The sequence below is a fragment of the Molossus molossus genome, unplaced genomic scaffold (assembly GCF_014108415.1).
Source record: "Molossus molossus isolate mMolMol1 unplaced genomic scaffold, mMolMol1.p scaffold_m16_p_6, whole genome shotgun sequence".
Classification (NCBI taxonomy): Eukaryota; Metazoa; Chordata; class Mammalia; order Chiroptera; family Molossidae; genus Molossus; species Molossus molossus.
The window spans coordinates 110889458-110907837 of NW_023425399.1; the positions used below are offsets into that span (position 1 = coordinate 110889458).

General features: G+C 44.9%; 1 protein-coding gene across 2 annotated transcripts in view; it reads left to right on the plus strand.

Moving 5' to 3' along the window:
* The window catches only part of CDH7 (cadherin 7), a 105900-nt gene that overhangs the window by 65044 nt on the left and 22476 nt on the right, over positions 1-18380 (plus strand). For both annotated transcript variants that reach the window (XM_036244508.1, XM_036244509.1), the window contains 4 exons: positions 644-897; positions 14893-15029; positions 15867-15988; positions 16573-16690. In XM_036244508.1, the coding sequence (XP_036100401.1) occupies positions 644-897; positions 14893-15029; positions 15867-15988; positions 16573-16690 (631 nt within the window). The remainder of the gene's footprint in view (positions 1-643; positions 898-14892; positions 15030-15866; positions 15989-16572; positions 16691-18380) is intronic.

An 18380-nucleotide genomic window follows, 5' to 3' on the forward strand; every position in this document is an offset into this window, starting at 1 on the left:
CCGAGGTCCACGCAAATGTCCTTTAAGTGAGAAATTCGAGCAAAAGTTACATTTCTCTTTCCTTTCAATGTGCCCCCATGGAGAGTGCAGTTGAATTGCATGGTTGAAGAACATTACGTGGATGTCCTGTTGGAAATGATTTTTTTTTTTTATCCTCACCCAGGACATTTTTCCATTTTTTGTTCAGATAGAGCAGGAGGGAGAGAGAGAGAGATACATCGACATGAAAGGGACACATCGAGTGGCTGCCACCCACACGACCAACCAGGTCCGGGGACAAACTGCACCAAGGTACGTGCCCTTAGTGGAACCGAACCGGGTCTCTCTGGACCGCAGGGCCATGCTCTAACCGCTGAGCCAAACGGCCAGGGCTGGAAACTATTTTTAAAGCTTATCTATTGTCTTTCAAACGACCCTCCGAAGCCCATCCGCCCACGCAGGACGCGCCCCCACGTGGGTCAGGTGGCTCGCCCGCTCCTTGCCCGGGTCAGGAAGCGGCAGGACTCGGGCCGGTCCCTACTTACTGCCTCTGCCGCGGGTGCATTTCTGCGCCGAGCCCCCTGTGCTCAGTGACGTTCATAAATGAAAAGGCTCCGCTTTACCGTCTATTGGTCATTTACTTTTCCCCATAACTTTCTCGCAGGACCTGGATTTTGAAGCCAAAACAAGCTACACGCTCCGGATAGAAGCAGCGAACAGAGACGCCGACCCCCGCTTCCTGAGCCTGGGGCCGTTCAGCGACACGACCACCGTGAAGATCATCGTGGAGGACGTGGACGAGCCCCCCGTGTTTTCCTCCCCCTTGTACCCCATGGAGGTGTCGGAAGCCACCCAGGTGGGGAATATCATCGGCACCGTGGCAGCGCACGACCCCGATTCTTCCAACAGCCCGGTGAGGTAAGGGCCTCGCTGTCCCCTCCCCGTGTCCCCAGGGCCGTGGGCAGGGTTCCAGGCCATGGGCACCCCCCTTCTGCCGGTTCTGCGCTGTTCCCGCGCACGCTGGGCTGGGGGTGATGTGAGTGTGTCCTAGCTACAGGGTCCTGCGTTTGGTAGGAACCCAATTTTCTACGCTGTTGAAATTAGGGAAGGATTAACATTTTTTTTTTAAATATGTTTTTATTGATGTTTAGAGAGAGAGGGAGGTAGAAACATTGATGAGAGGGAAACATCGATCAGCTGCCTCCTGCACGCCCCCTACGGGGTTTGAGCGTGAAACCCCGGCATGTGCCCTGACTGGGAATCGAAACAGTGAGCTCTTGGTGCATAGGTGGACGCTCAGCCACTGAGCCACACAGGCCAGGCTAGGAATGGATTTTCAAACAAATCCTTTTTTTCATATTTGTTTATTTGGATAGTATTTTTTTTTTTTTTTAGTTTATTTTTACTTACAAAAATAAAACACTACCTAATAGATGTATAAGGACTATTTTAAATGTCCTTTTCATTGTCCTGTACAGAGACTAGACACATTGTTATAATCAACTAATCTGTTTTGGACTAATAGAACTGAGTCTTCAAGCATTTCAAAGTATCACAATATTCCATTTCACACTTTTTGTCTATAAATTACAATGTGAAGTCTACATATGTTTTTGTGTATACATATGTATGTGTCACATATGATAAACTATGTCTTAAGTGAATATTATATATAGAACATACTTAAAGTTACACTATATTACACATCTTAATTTGGGATCATAAGTAAGACTTTTGATTGTGACTGTGAATTTGATTACACAGTCTATAAAGTAACAAACTCAGTGAATGTTTTATATTCAGATATGTTCAGCTTATAAGCACAGCCTTTTAGATTTAATCCATACATGATATTTCTAAGTGTTTCTGAGTTAAATTCTGAGCTAAGCCTGGACATTGACTACAAAGTATGATGAAAAATATCTGTAATTTAGATACTGATTTTTATTTAAGAAAAGCTCATAATTTGCATCTTTCTTAAACTATAAGCATATATATATATATGTTATATGTTATATGTGTGTGTGTGTGTGTGTGTGTGTGTGTGTATTTTCCCTTTTGCCTGGCATTAATATTTATTCTAGTAAACAATTGGTATAAAATAATGGTTATCCAAAACTGAACTCATAGTCATTGTTTCCCTGTCTAGATAAGAAATTCAGACTACTACTTAGATGGCGATATTATTTTAAATACAGTGATCATAAACCATTTTTGAGAATATAATGTTATAATTTTCTGCGCACTGGAATATTTGTGAGCCACGCATATACCAGACAGAATAACCCTTCCCCTCGGCCCCGTTGGGTCCCAGCCTTCACTGTCAAAGCAGCTCCCTGGCTTAAGCTCGGCTCCCTGCGCCAAGTCTTCCTGACTGACACGGGCTTGAATCTGGGTTTGTTGCAGCATCAGATCTCGTAGTGACACACTGAGTCTTTCTCCCTCACGAACCACCACCACCGCAGCACAATCGTAGGCATGATCAGCTGCTCGGGATAGTCTGGCTCCTGCTTAACTTCCTGCATCTCCTGGGGAAGAGACAACGCGTTCATGATGGGGACGTGGCGAAGAGCCGCTACTAGATACCATTCAGTACTTAAAACGAGAGGGTGTAAGGAAATTTTGATTTATTGCACTTGAATTTTTATCTTGTTATTTTTCCTTTACCTATTTTTGTGGGTATTATCCTGTTAGAGCCTTTCAGAGTATATATTACACTTTTTATACTGTTTCATTTGTAAAATATAGTATTATATAGTAATTTGCGGAGGAGGAAGAGTAGGCCCAAGTGGGCGGGGCCGAGTTGGCGATGAAGTGAGTGCCAGGCGTTTTCCCAGAAGCACAGAGAGGGAAGGGACAAGGGCTGACGCTCGTGAGCTGGAAGGGGAGCATCTCTGTGGCCCCGAGGGTAGAGAAGCTGGCCTGTACCGTATTTTACCTCATCTTAATGTTCTTAAACTAATAAGGTTGCCCCAAGGTTCAGGTTGGACCTAGCTTGTGTCTTTCCTAATCCCTAAATCTCTGAACTAGGGAGAGACAGACTTTGTTTAGAGTGACATGGACCTGTCACTGTTCGTGTGACTATGTCTTTTGCATTTGAAAAAGTAATTTATGGGCTTACATTGAATAACAGAATCCTTGAGACGTGAGTTTATGTGTATACGCTCAGCAAAGTCATTCGTAGCGTCCATTTTTCTGCACGTGTGTCCCCGTGTTTGTCCTTCCCTGTCCCTGCATGGCCGCCCCCCAGGCCGTCTGCTGTGTAGTTGGTGAGTGTGTGCACTCCTGCTCCCCTGGAGGGGACCGACCCCTCCGGCACTGCTCTGTGAGGGAGTAGGGAGCACCACTCAGCTACGCTCCCTGTGGCCCTTCTCGCGCTTTGTCGCGGGATTCTTGAGAAGTAAGTAAGGGATGGTAGTTGACGCTTTGGGAAGTAGTATCATCATGCATTGTGTTATTAGAGCTCACGACGGTTTCATGCCACTGTTATTTCAAAGTCTGTAGCATTGGCGAAAGGAGGCGTATTTTCCAGGCAACTCTATTGGCAGTCCGCATGCAAGCTGTTTTGTATGTGCATCTGCTCCGATCCATAGAACATATTACAGAGTGGGTTCGTGGACATACGCGTGGATTTGCATTGGGCACCCAAGTAGCTATCCAAATAGAAGCCCTCCTTCAGCAAGAGCCCGTGCGCGGGTACAGAGCACAGTCTTCCGAGGTCCTGGGGAGTGTTTTCCAGTGCGAGATGGAACTACTGGAAGAGTCGGAACAGTGATGACCTCTGTGCTCTTTGCCTCCAGAAAGTGTGTGGTTCCTGCAGGGGTGGGAACCTTTTTACGGCCAAGGGCCACTTGGATATTGATAAGGTCATTCACGAGCCATGAAAAGTATCAGCTTAAAACTTAGCCCGCTCTATTTGGTCAGGCTAATTTGGTGAGACGTGTGATGTGAGCTGGTATTGATTTCGAGGGCCAGATGTTCCCCACATCTTGAGGAATGGAGAGGCAGTATCGGTCTCATTGTAATTGCTTCACATTAGGCCAACATATTTGAATTGCAAGGCAGAAGGGAAGTTGGATAATTAGTGTTTGAACTTATTCACATTCTTTGTAGAAGAATACCGAAATTAGCACATGCCATTTATATTTGGAATCTTTCCTGATGTGCGAAGCGAGAGACTGGAATTCTAGAAAGAGATCTATTGACTTGCCTCCAGCACGGTAAAACTGAGCCCCTCTTCCCACATGATTCCCGCCTGGTCCAGAATTTTATACGTTTTACCGACTTCTGGCACCAGTCAAAAACTATTCATGAGTCTCCTCTCTGCATGCACCCTTTCCTAAAAAATAAATAAACCGCTGGGGTCCATCTTGTACCACGGAGCGTCCACATGGGTTAGAAGCATGGTAGTGATAGGTGGCAGATCAGAGCCCAGAGGTTGGCCAGGACAGAACTCCACGGTGAAATGTATGTCCCGTTACAACTTGCCCACTAGCCAGATGGGGTACCTCGCCTGCCATGTCATGTACACTTTGATTGCCTCTTTTCCCAGATGGAAACTAGAAGCCAAAGCTGAAAAGTATATGATCCCTGAGGTTACTTAGCCACAAAGAGAATAAGAAAAAAGGCATTTTGAAAGCAAAGTGGATAACGGGGAGGCAGCCTCTTCCTGGTTTTTTTCTTTTTCTTTCTTTCTTTTTTTTTTTTTATCCTTTTCAAATACTAGTTGCTTACCATTTTCTGTAAATGTTGGCCCTGAATACCAAATACGTATCAGGCTTGATCTATCGAACTCGCAATGACAGATTGTGTCTTGCTGATTCTGATTATTTCTCTGAATGGTGGGAACTTCCCTCTGCGTTTGTCATTCACAAGACGACACAAACCGTAAGCGCGTCCTGGAGTCCACAGGATGATTTAGGTGTCAGCTCAGCATCGGCGGACGGTGCGCAGGTGAGTGGGCGAGACGAGCGCCGATGCGTCCTCGCTACTGTCAGGATGACCAGAGCCAGTGGGATACACGTGGACAGACCTGAACAGTAGCCACAGCTCAGCAGAAGAACACATGGGTCAGTGACTCCGCCTGTGCGGGAAGGAACTCCTTTGTGGGTGACTCTGGGAAAAATCTGGCAGGAGAAACAGATAAATGAAACATTTCCTCTGACCTCAAGAAAGTTACAATCTGGAGGGGGGAAAAAATCATTGATTCCATAAAAGTGAAACAATAAGACGGGGAAAGAGCCAGAGCCGAGCATTGTGAGGTGAAGAGCCACCGCTCTGAGTCCCTGGATGAGACTTCATTCGAAGGACAAACGGCGCCGGGTGAGGGGCCTGGATGTGGGCCAGCCAAGGACACAGCATGCAGAGTCTTCTTATGTTTCATTTCGTGAGAGCCTGAGTCGGGTGTTACATTGTGAAATCAGAGAATGGATTGCCATGGGCAGCACAGGGACCCCAGAGTCCCCCGTGCCCAAAACAACCAGTGAATTGCAACATCGTGTTATTGCAAGGACGTCAGACGTGGTGGGGAGGGAGGAAAATGAATGAGGATCATTTTCAGCATTTCTGTCGATTTAAATCCAGAACTGTATTTGTATTTATGTTTCAGGATACCGGAATAATATTTATCTACAGGTTCTTTTTGCCTTCCTGGTATAGTATGTTCCCAGATAAAGGTGATGACGTAGCATCAGATGTTACATTATGGAGTGTGACAAGTATGAGCACACTGGGGGGGGTTGAATAATTCAGCATGTATTTTTAAGTTCGTTTCTATGCATGCATATATTTATACATATTGTTTTGATCTCAATTATTTGTGAGTATCTGATTATTCTGAGAAACTAAGTGATCTAGGAACATACAGAAAAATATTAGGTCCATTGAAAATTATGAGAAATCAATTCCATGAGGAGAATATGAGTTGTCATCTCTTTCAAAATGCTGAATTTAATGTGATTATAACTAAAAATGAAAGAGTATGTGTTCAGCTATGGTGAAAATAAAAGTTTTTGTCAGAGTAGTGTACTTAATATCAAGAGATACTTTTCAAACCTGGTTAAGTAGGAAATTCCTAACTTATATAAGACACTGTTTCATCTTTTATTGGCTTGCTATAGAATTAGAACTCAACACACAGCAAAAAAATCTTCTGAGTTAGCTTTTTGGAAGACTCCAGGTAAGATGAAGTTATTGAAGGTTACATTGCTCTTGATGTGTCTCTTGCAGTATTTTCCACGTTTCAAATGCATATTGAAAAATCTTATTAATAGAATGAAAAACCCATAATCTTTGTGGTGTGAGTCTTTGGGAGCTATACATGGTCCGAAGCTTAGGTTTATCTTTGCTCTACTGTAAGCGTTTTTTAATCACAATCAACAGAAATTGGCCAAAGGTGTTAAAAAAAAATAAAAAGGGACTTAGGGAATTCACTGGGGATAGCTCACACAATTAGAAGGCAAGTTAAATAGCCAGCCTTCAGAAGAGAGAAAAGTGAGGTGTGTCTATCCATATGAGCAGTAAGGAGGAACCAGTCCGACTTGCTTCTGGTGACCCGCTGAAGGTTCCCTTTTCTTGCAAAGTTTCTTGGTGTCTCCCAGGGCACGTGTCCAGCTCTCAGTCAGGAAATTCTGGGCATCTTGATTTTGCATACCATCAAGGTTGCATGAGATCGGGAAGGTTTAAGTCCCCACAGGAAAGTTGAGTTGCCATTATCAGAAGGGGGAGGGGGAGACGATGCGAACAGAGGCATCACTAAACCTTGAACACCATAGTTTCCCTTGAAGGAATTGACTTCTCATCAAGTTCCTATAAGGCAAGCACGTTCATTCCTGTGTTGTACGTACACCTGCTCTTTATCACACAGTAGAACTGTGGTTCCAGGATTTTAGCAAGGACTCGATCAAAGCCCGTGCGTTCCTTAGAGCAACACACACACACACACAAATGCATACACACAGGCGCACACACACACATGCATGCACACACACAGGCGCGCACACACACATGCACGCACATACACATGCATGCACACACACACAGGTGCACACACATGCATGCACACACAGGTGCACAGACACATGCATGCACACACACAGGAACACATGTCTTAAGAGATTAAGGTTTCAGCTCAAACGATTGAGCTCTATCTGGGGCTCAGATTTGTCCATGGTTATTCCATTGGCTTTTGTCATGTTGAGAACCGCAAGGCCACTCACCTGCACATTCTGTGTGAGAACCTTGAAGGCGTACCAGTAGCTGGAGATAAGAATGCCGCGTGTGCACAGGAATGACGAGCAGGTCAATCAATCTCCGTGGTGTATCTAAGAGCAGCGCCAGGAATAGCAGGCGTCCGTTAGGGAGTCTGTTTTGTGGCAGGTACACAGAGCAGAGGCCATGCGGAGGAGTCAGATGTGGCCCCAACCCTCTTGTTGGCAGCCGTGAACGAGGTCTTACTCAGAAGCCGATTCAAACGCAGTGTTACGTCTGGGAATGAGGAGTCACCTTGCAGAACTTGCTCAGTAGGCAGATGAGGAAACAGAACACGTGGTCACGGAAAGCTCAGCTGAGCACCGAGGCCGGTGGCAGGGTCCTGGCCGTGGTAACTTTGAATTCCTAGTGTCTGGTTCAGGGCCGTTTCTCGAGGATCAGAGAGTGATATCCACAGATCATGCGTGCTGCAGGCTGTCTGCAAAAGGCATGATGTGTCAATTGCTTTTGGTTACATTTTTTTTTAGTTTAAAGACATTGAATAAAATAAAACTATTTTTAAAATGGAAGCTGCAGGATCCAAGAAACGGGACTGTCTCAATGGGGACCCTCTGCTCTCTAGTACCTCAAGCCTGGAAGAATTTTGCAGCCAGTTTTGAGTTACATTTATTTGTTGTGTTTTTAAAGCTGAATGGCCGAATGCACTGAACTTGAGAGATGCTTGCTGTGACTAAGAATCGGTCTATTTTCCTCCTTGCCGATGTGCTGTAGGTACACCCTTGATTTCCCTGTACTAGATGTCCTAATTTTGGGTTTGGTCCTGGGAAAATTACAGTTACAGAAGTATGCAGCGACTGTCTGACAAGTAGGACGGTGGCTAAGGTCGGGCACTCGCACAGTTCTGGAGAGATCCCTACTTCAGCTCCCTCGCCTGCCTGAAAACTTGCAGCTGGGAGTCAGGTCACCCTGGCGCCGGTACCCCAGGGTCTCTTGACTTCTCCTCCTGTGGTTTCTTATTCACATCACAGCGCTCTGCATTACTTGTGATGATATTTTCCAAAATTAATAATGGTGTCATTGAAGAGAGAACTGGCACTTTGGGAAGGGGGGCTGGGGGGCGGGAAAAGGAAGCTCTGTAACGTAAGGTATACTAGGTAGGCAAAAAATTAAAAGGTGTTAGTTTTTAGGCGCGAATCTTTCTGCTGTCTGATCCCATTCTTGGACTGTCTTCCTAAAACCATTATTTGTTTTCCTCCACGTGATGGGTGGCAGGACCCTGTGCGTGGAGCCTTTGTCTTCATTGCAGATGAATCAGCCACATTGTGTACCACGTGGTCAGCCACGGGCTGAGCTCCAAGCCCTTGTGGCCGGAGGGTCTCCGACTTCAGCAGGAGCGCAGCCTCCTGGGACGGCAGTTCAGTCTCAAGTGTGCAGGTTCCAAGGGCACCTGAATTTGGGGGTTGCGTTGGAGGAAGGGCCAACACAACCCCTCAGAGCCCACGCCACAGGCCGGGCCCTGAGTACAAAACACACACACAGCAGCGTGGTTTGTGATGTGATTAGAAAGGCTGGCTGCTCCCATGCTGGGTGATTGTCCCCAAGGACGTGTAGGACTGAACTGACTGGGCGGGAGCAGTTACGTGGGAAAGGCACAGAAACGGAGAAGCAGAGGCCACCTCCACCCACCAGGTAACACATCGGTGTGACTGGCCCAGGGTTAGGCAGGGAGCAGTGAGGAAGACGGGCAGCTGGATCCCAGAACTGCAGGTGGCAGGGCCCCCAAGCTCGTTTCTAGGTGACGCAGTGGCACTGGAAAGGTGGCCCGGTCGGCTGTGGGCCGGAACCCTGGCTCCTCCGGTGACCAAGCGTAAGACCTTCGGAGTCCAGGACCGAGAGGCAGCAATGATGACGCCTGGCGCCGTAGCCGGGGACTGTGCTTGGCCGGCAGCAGCGGCACTTAACACTAATGACTCACTAATGAGGAGTCTGGAGCGACGCACTCAAGGACCGATCCTTTGGCAGTATAATGTCATCAAGGGCCTTGGCTGCTTCTACCAGGCGCTCGTCCCCTCATATGTGCCAGATGGCCTTTGGACACGTTCCCTTTGTGTTCCTGGCCCAGGTGAGGCAGAGGAGAAGGGGCAACAGGCACAGCCAGCTGAACGCGCAGCTCGCTCCCGTCTCCTGAGGAGATTCTCAGTGACGCTCAGCCCAGCCACCTCCTCTTGTAGCTTGTTTGCTGAAGCGCAGGTGTGAGGGCAGCAGATCTGCAAGGGAGACGAGCAGATGTTGTTTTGCAGAAGGACACATGGCTGCCCCCAGCAAAAGCAGGCTTCTAGTAATAAGAATTAAGGGCAGCTTGCTCAGTGGTTAGAGTGTCGGGCCGCGGACCAAAAGGTCTCGGGTTCGATTCCTGGTCAAGGGCATGTACCTGGGTTGCAGGTTCTATCCCCGGCCCCAGTTGGGGTGGTGCGGGAGGCAACCAATGGATGTGTCTCTCTCATAACAAGGTTCTCTCTCTCTCTCCCCTGCCCCCTCCCTTCCACGCTCTCTAAAAATCCATGGAAAAATATTCTCGAGTGAGGATGAACAAAAAATAAAATAAAAATTAGGGACAAATGGCTCTTCAGCATCCGCCGAGCCATCTCTGTCATACCTGACCTTGCGTAGTTGTTTGAGGATTAGGAACAAAAAGTCACCCGTGTTTTAAATACTCAGCACATTCTCAAAATGAGGACGTTTCAGAAGGAGGAACAGTGTTTGGCAAAGGCCGATGAACCTGCTCTTCCATGTTGAGCTGGAGCTGGAGATGCTGCTGGGGTCTGGAGTAACCGGGGACTTCAGTCATTTCCTTTCCTGTTCAGCGTCTCGGCGACCTAGGCTACTGCGGTTCTCCGTCCTGAGGCCGGGGACCAGCACTGCAGAGGGTCCCCCACACTTCTCCGGGCCTTTCTTCTCCCTTGGCCGGGTCAACACCCCTACCCCGGGTTCTAATTCAGACATTTCTCCCCTCTCTAAAGCAGTTTCTTGGCCAAGGGATTGTCTTCCCCGGGTCCCCACACATTAACGAATGCCTCCCACATAAACACTAGCCTTTGCATGTCCAGGGGGGTTGGCAGACAGTAGGGGCCCCTTCATTACTGGGTGACCCCAGGTCTTTGAGATGAAGAGATATGGTCACCACAGCTGTTCTGGGCAGTCTGTACTCTTGCCAACGTTTTCCACCTCCTCGCAAGCCAACACCCCCTTCTCTGCCCCACTTCCTTCATTGGACTCCGGAGGAGCAGTATTTCCTCCTAAATATTTGTTATAGGTTGTTAGGCTTATAAAATATTTTATTTATATACTGTATTTCCTGAGATAGCATGTCACATGCAGGTGCTAAAGAATAATTGCTGATTGCATGAATAAAGAAACAGTGTCCGGGTGTCAGTAATTCACAAATGACCAGATATGTATGCATGAGGCTGTGTGATTTAGGGGGCCCTCTGTGAGAATCATAGCTATTAAAAATACGCACCTTCTAAGTGGACGCTACGTAGTTGATGATACAGAAATGAATACTGTTAGAATGGTGGAAACTTTAGTGTCCATTCTTCTTCAAAACATAGAAGCCTGTGTGATAACGGTTCTCTAAAAGATTAGGGATTTTTCTACATGGTGAGTAGAAGTTGGAGACATTTAACGTATTCAGTGAATTCTCAAATGTCTTTTATTCTAATCCTGGAAACTTTGAGACAGTTGATAATAGAGGCAAATGTTTTAGTCATTGACTTTAGCTCTGCAGGTAATTAAATGAACAACTTTAGACAGATACTGTCAAGTTCAAGTCCTTTTTACTTTGTTAGAATCTAGAAGTCGATTTGCTCCTGAATATGCAAACATTATCATAGTGATCTGGGGAAAAAAAATGAACAAATGAGGCTTTTAGTATAGGCTTAATGGGTGCATAAGTTCATGGTTATTAAGTTATAATCCTCTTAATCCTTTGTCAAACAATATCAATTCTCCTATTACCATTGGATAAAATATACATAAAATGTGTGTATATTGCTTGCATATATGCACATACACATATACACATGATGGTTTGCGTAATGCAGCATATCAGAGAAGAAAATCTAGCTAGTCTATTTAATTGAAAATTAAAGTCTATTTGTAATATTAAATAGTATTCTCCCTTGTTTGTATAGCTGTTGTGTGGACAGTGGATTGTAGGCAGTAAGAGTGGAGGTAAGGGGTAAAATAATGCAGAACGGGCTAATGTAGTGGTCACTTGGACTGAAGGTCTTAAGTGCAGTCATTGAGACGCTGTATGCAAGGCTGAGAGGGAAAACCAAGTCAGTGACCAGTTCTGGATTTTTAATCTGTCCATGAAGTGACTGGTGATGACATTTACGCAGATGAGCCAGAATGAGGGATGAGGTGGTTTGTGAGACTAGGAATTATAACATCTGTTTGGACATGTCTCATTTCATTTCATGTTGTATATCCATGTGACAGCATTAAGCAGGTAATTTAATACATAAGTATAGTGGGCCAAGGAGATTTTATATAAATTTGGGAGCAGTAAAAATCTAGAAGGTATTTTAAGCCACGGACTGTATAAGTTGCTAAGAAAAAGTGTTTATATAGAGAAGAGAAGAGGACCCATGTCAGAGTTCAAGTAATTTGAGATCACAAAGAGGAGGTTCTGCCAGGCAGGGACCGAGAAGGGCCAGGTGGTGATGGGAGAGAACAGGCAAGGTGTGTTACTACCAGTCACGGCAGAAGGAGAATGCGTTTTCAGGATGAGTGAGTGGTCATTTGTGGTCCATTTGGACGAGACAGAAGTAGGAACAGAACAGAGAACTGAACAATGAATTTGACAGGAAGGAGGCCAGTGATGAACTTGCCACAAATAGAGGAAAGGTGTGTGTGTTTTTATCAATAGAAAACATTTGCTTTTGATTCAAATAAAGCTGCATAAGGGGACAAGTATCTGATTCCAAGGGAAGATATTCTCGAGAGGTCAGAAGAGGTGGGGTTGGCAGCTTAAATGGAATATTTTATTTTGATTTGAGTAAAGTCACTTAGCTATAATACAAGATAGTAAGGAAGGAGTATGGAGAAGCCCAAGGAAGATTTATTTAGTGTCTCTCTTACCACAGAGCACAAATCCTGTAGGTAAGAGTGTATCCATTTCCTACCGCCATTGCCATATCCAACTATTTAACTTTCTTTTTCCTTCAAAATTCCAAACTGTGTTGTAGAATTCATTATCAGACTTTGCTCAAAACCATCCATGTCCCTGTCAATCCCCAGATGTACAGTAAGCACGCTCATTTGCTGAGGATTTCAGTACCAAGGTCATGGTGTTCCTTCGTGCCAAGCCCTCTTGGCATGATGATTAGTTACTGATCCATCGCACTTGTTAGTCTCTTATGTTTTCATTCTTCACTCCAGTCATATCTATTGCCTGCCCCAGTTCAGTCCTAGATGCTTATGAACACGCTCCTTGGCTTGTCAACTCTCATGCGTCGAGTGCTGTTGAAAAGCCACTGCGAGTCCCTCTCTCTGCCCACCACCACCCTCCGCGGCAGCCCTGCATGCTGATGCAGACCCGTGACCCGCTGCCGCCGCTAACACCTTCTCAGTATCTGCCTGTTATCTCTCCAGGTCTGTCTTACCCACTTCGACGGCACGGGCCTTCGTCATCACCTCTTGTGGCCTCTGCCCCCCCCACTCTCGCCTTCCATTGTCCACAGTGGTTCAGTCCGACCCTCTGCGCTTTATGCGCCTTCAGATGTGTGCACGCGAACAGAGCAAGACAGATAAACAGGATGACTGGTTTCACAGTAATGACCACAGCCCTCAAAGATGCAATCCACAATGCTTAGCTGTTCCAGTATTCTTCTGTGTGTGTGTGAGTGTGTATGTGTGTGAGTGTGGGTGTGTGCGAGTGTGTGAGTGTGAGTGTGTGGGTGTGTGTGTGTGCATTCTAAAAACATTCTTCTTTCTCTTCCTCAAACCATCTTCTTCCCCCTCCTCCCCCAGCTGATAACCTTGTCTCATATGCCATCAAGAAATATAGAAGCCGCCCTGGCCGGTTTGGCTCAGCGGTTAGAGCGTCGGCCTGCGGTCCTGAGAGACCCGGGTTCGGTTCCCGCTAAGGGCACGTACCTCGGTTGCAGTTTGTCCCCGGCCCTGGTTGGTTGTGCGGGTGGCAACCACTCGATGTGTCCCTTTCACATCGATGTTTCTCTCTCTCTCTGTTCCTCTCTCTCCCTCCCACTCTATCTGAACAAAGAATGGAAAAATGTCCTCGGGTGAGGATAAAAAAAAAAAAGAAATATAGAAGCCATCCCTGACTGGTTTGGCTCAGTGGTCAGAGTATCAGCCTGTGGACCAAAGAGTCTCAGGTTCTATTCCAGTCAAGGGCACATACCTCAGTTGTAGTTTGGTTCCTGGCCCTGGTTGGGGTCATGCAGGAGGCAACTAGTCGATGTGTCTCTCTCACATCGATGTTTCTCTCTCTCCCCCCTCCCATTCTATCTGAAGATAAATTAAAAAAAAATATTCTTGGGTGAGGGTTAAAAAAAAAAAAAGAATATAGAAGTCATCAAAAAATAACTTTCTCAGATTCTCAACCCCAAAATACCTATTACAGCGCAAAAACAATAATATTTGTTGGTTTATGGTTAATTTTTCTTTCTAATGTTTTCTGATGCCTCCTCTTTCCTGTCTGTTTCTTGCATTTTGTAATAGAGCATCTTGCAGTAGATGACCTTATCTGATAATAGTTGAGAATTACTATGTAAATATAAAATACTTGCTTAGCCTAAGTTGGGTGTGTGTGTGTTTATCGGTTTGTTTATTTAACTACTTGTTTTTAAATGAGAGCCCTTACTTTACCCAAGTAGATAGACTGTTTATGAAATCTTTATCGGTTTGTTTATTTGTTTAACTACTTGTTTTTAAATGAGAGCCCTTACTTTACCCAAGTAGATAGACTGTGTATGAAATCTGAACATCATCATTTATGAGCACAGAGTGAATTTTGTGTATGGAACAAAAAAAGTAGATCAATCAGAATGATTTTTCACTAATGTCTGGATAGTGGATATTTTGTGAAAAGTTTTTACACACAAAAACATTCATGCAATTTTAGGGGTTCTACTTTGAAGTATTATCTGTGGAATCCTGGTCCAGACCTCGAAGGAGACATGGACACTCAATAAGTTTACAATCAGGCTGGTGTTATCAACACAAGAGATGTTACTAAGTATATTGAATGGGCAAGGTGTCTACTTATGTTTCGTTTTAGCGGGACTTATGTCCATGACCAGGGCTGCTAAATCGATTGTAAATGGTTTTTAGGAGCCAAAATAATAATGATAAAAAGGGATTATTTGAGGTTTGTAACGGCAAATCCAGAGCATCTGTGAAGCAACTGCACAGTGGTGTTCACTCTGTACTGACAGAAAAGCAGCGATTCCTGACAAGCAGGTGAAGAACCACGTATTACATCGGTTAGGTTTAAACTAAGCGTTTGTTATGAACCACGTATTCCATCGGTTAGGTTTAAACTAAGCATTTGTTATTAATGTAACAGATCATGGAGTCTGCGGGACTTGGTGATTGGCTATGCACTTAATGAAGTAAACGTAACAAATCATAATCAGACATAAAGGTTGAGGTTTTTTTTTTTTATTGTTCAATTAGGTATTCAATCGACAGAAACACAGATTTGGAGAGATACTTCAACATCGATGCCAACAGTGGCGTGATTACGACGGCCAAGTCTTTGGATCGGGAGACCAATGCTGTCCATAACATCACAGTCCTTGCGATGGAGAGCCGTAAGTGGCAAGGTTTCAGCCCGAGTGAGGGTGGAGGACACAGAGTGGGGACTGGATGGCATGAAGTTGTAACTCCAACTTCAATAGTATTAGGTGCCTATTCCAATTGAACAGAAGCTTGAAAATCCCTCATTAGAAGCTGTGACATATATTTATATTCATTAATTTTATATACTGATACAAAGTTAATGAAAAAGTTAATGAAAAGAGAGGACTGTCAAATGGTGGGTCTGGCCATCCTCAGAGAACTCCTGTCTCATGGGCTGCATTTATGCTGATGTGAAGATGGGCAAAGAGCTGGTAAAAATTAGTGACTTGATCTCTGTACTTCAGCCTAGATTTGCATAGGCTGATAATGAGCTGAATTTTAGCCCCTGATAAGAAAAACATTAAAAGAACAATGCATAATTACAATACATTGTTTTATGTGCATATATAATAAATGCGTGTCTTCGTAACAAATATGAGCTCTAGCATCAAAGAACATTGAAATACATGGTTCATAGGCCATTCTTTCAACAATCTACTTATCAGGGACTAAGAGCTACACGGGTATACTACATCTGTCTACCGAGAGGTACAGCTATGTGACACTGGACCTGAGTTTCTGTCGCTCCCTTTGACGTCTGTAATGTTATGATTCTGGATTTGATCTGAGGCCTGGCCATTTCCTTATTAGACTCTTCCTTGAGATAGGTGGACAGTGACAGTTGATGTTAACTGTTTTTAATATGAGTTTCGTGAGCAAAAGGAAACATATTAAAAAGTTTGAGTGGAAGTACTTCTAACTGGCCACTTTCCTCTGAGAGTGAATGACAAGCTTTTCCTCTTGATTAGAGAATCCATCTCAAGTAGGAAGAGGCTACGTGACCATCACCATCCTCGACATCAATGACAACGCCCCCGAGTTCGCCATGGACTACGAAACCACCGTGTGTGAGAATGCCCAGCCCGGGCAGGTAGGCACCTCTGAGCACCACGCTTCTGTGAGATCAGATGTCATCAGCGTGTTTCAGCCAAACCGACGCTTTGATGTGCAGCATAAACCTGTGTTGAAGGAATTTTCAAATTGTGTTTTCATTGGGAGGATGAAAACCCCTCGGGGAGGAAGGGAAACATGAACGTCAGGGCGAACGGCGAAGGGCTTAACCTCCTTCACAAAAAGGGGGCTCCGCGCACATTCCGCGCGACTGGGACGTGATTCCCACGGACAGCGCCAGACTTAGCGCCCGGATGTTGTGTTGAGAGTTAAGTGGAGTTGAGTCTCGGGTGGTGTGTTCCACTCCCCCCCGTTGGCCAGGGTCTGGCGATCTTTCCCAGGCCGGTATAATCAGTCAGTGCGGCTGACTTCTGAGGTTCACGACTCAAACACGAGTTCTGAAAACCACGTGGTTTGTGTCCAGAGCTCTTTCCAATTGGGGTCCGTATTGGTACATCTGCTCCTAACCCCCAGCTCATTCAGGAAGGGGTGCTTATCCTCAGGGGCAGCTCGGCTCTGTCCTGCCCGCCAACATGCCCACCTGCCTCCCTTCTTCTTGCCCAGGTGATCCAGAAAATCAGCGCTGTGGACAAAGACGAGCCATCCAATGGACACCAGTTTTATTTCAGCCTAACCACTGATGCAACCAACAACCACAACTTCTCACTGAAAGATAACAAAGGTGAGGGGTCATCCCTGTTATGGTGGGGCAGCCAGGCCAGACTCTAAGCAGGTGCTTCTGCTCACTCAAGAATGCTGACTATGGACTTTTTTTTTTTTTAATATCAGCAAGGACATTAATTAAAGGGCAGTAAGCCCCTAAGGTAATTTTTATCTATGGATTTGCTGTCACTGAGAAGCTGCTACTTAAATAATTTTAGGCCTGAATCCAAATAGGGAAGAAGCCAGATCTATCTCTCTCTGTCATCTATTCTAGACATTGGGTTCTTTATTTGTTTACCAAGCTCTTTAAATGATCTCATCAATTGAAGGCCAGCTAAATGCCTTAATCAAGACTATCTTACACAGGTATAACTTGAGACATCAGAAAAATGCTAATTACACTTGGCATATTTCAACCTAAATCAACTTGGACTTAATAATGTCAATATTATCTTTAGTTATTCTTTTATATTCACCTAAAAATAAGTGATCCATGTAAATAATAAGAGTATATTCCTGATGCAGAGAAATATAAAATCAAAAAGAAAAGAATTTCCTGTCATCCCAAATTCCCATTCTTCTTCTTCAAAAGTAATAATTCTTATCAGTTTCCTCAATGTCATTATAGAAACATTTTTACAAACACCTATAGTAAATTCCGGCTTTGCATAAATATATGTATAAAATTATAGACATATAGACAATATATAGACAATTATAAGAACTTTAAGCATGAGAACCTGCTATATATTGTGCAAATTCAAATTTATGTATTCATGTGGGTTTACATTACTTATTTATTTTAGGAGAAGAGCATTTGCCACTAATATCTATATCAAAAAAAGTATTTCCCAACAATGTAGAAAATGTGATTCTTTTGGATAGATGTGTGAACTAGGCTTCAGAAAAAAATGTAGAAGTCAATTTGCTAGTCAGATACTGGCTTTTCTCAACAGACCTACTGTCAGAAGCTGGGCACCGTCAGTCTTTGAGCTGAAGCTACCACTTTCAGAGCAGAAAACCCAACTTCGGCCTCAGAAATTTAGTCTGAAATCATAGTCTCTCCTGGTCCCCTTGTCTGCTCGAGGAGAACACTGTCCTGTCCCCTTAGCGACAGAAAAGGCAGCACTTTCTCCATGTGAGCAGTCCCAGGCTCTGACCTAATCGCGGTTGGCGGACACCGTGCTCAGCATCTGTGTTGATCCAGCGCAAGGCAGAGACCGATGACCTTCCCAAGGAGACGATGAGTCTCCCAAGTGTCATCGTCCAGGACCACCACGAGGGCGGGGCAGCACGGGCACTAGAGTCTGGGTTTGTAGGACACAGTGGAACGGTCTCCCTGAGTCGGGTCCGGAGCCCCCTCCCTGGGCCTTGAAGGAGAACGTGTTGTCTTCCATCTTGGGAAGCACGTACAAAACATAGGCTTCTCTTCTTCCATACTGGGCATGTGCTCCTAAATTTATTGTGTGTTTGAGCGTGTTATGTGACATCAGGCATGTTAGATTACTAATTAACAATGTGTATAAATCCTAAATACATATAACATCTGAATGGGAGGCCAAGACACAGACGCATGTGAACACACGTGTGTTATTGTTATGTGTATAGAAGCACACTCAAGACAGTATTCTTCAGCAACTCCATATGTAGTGTTTTAATGAACACCTTTCAGATTCGTACATGTAAAAATAAGATTTGTTTATATAAAA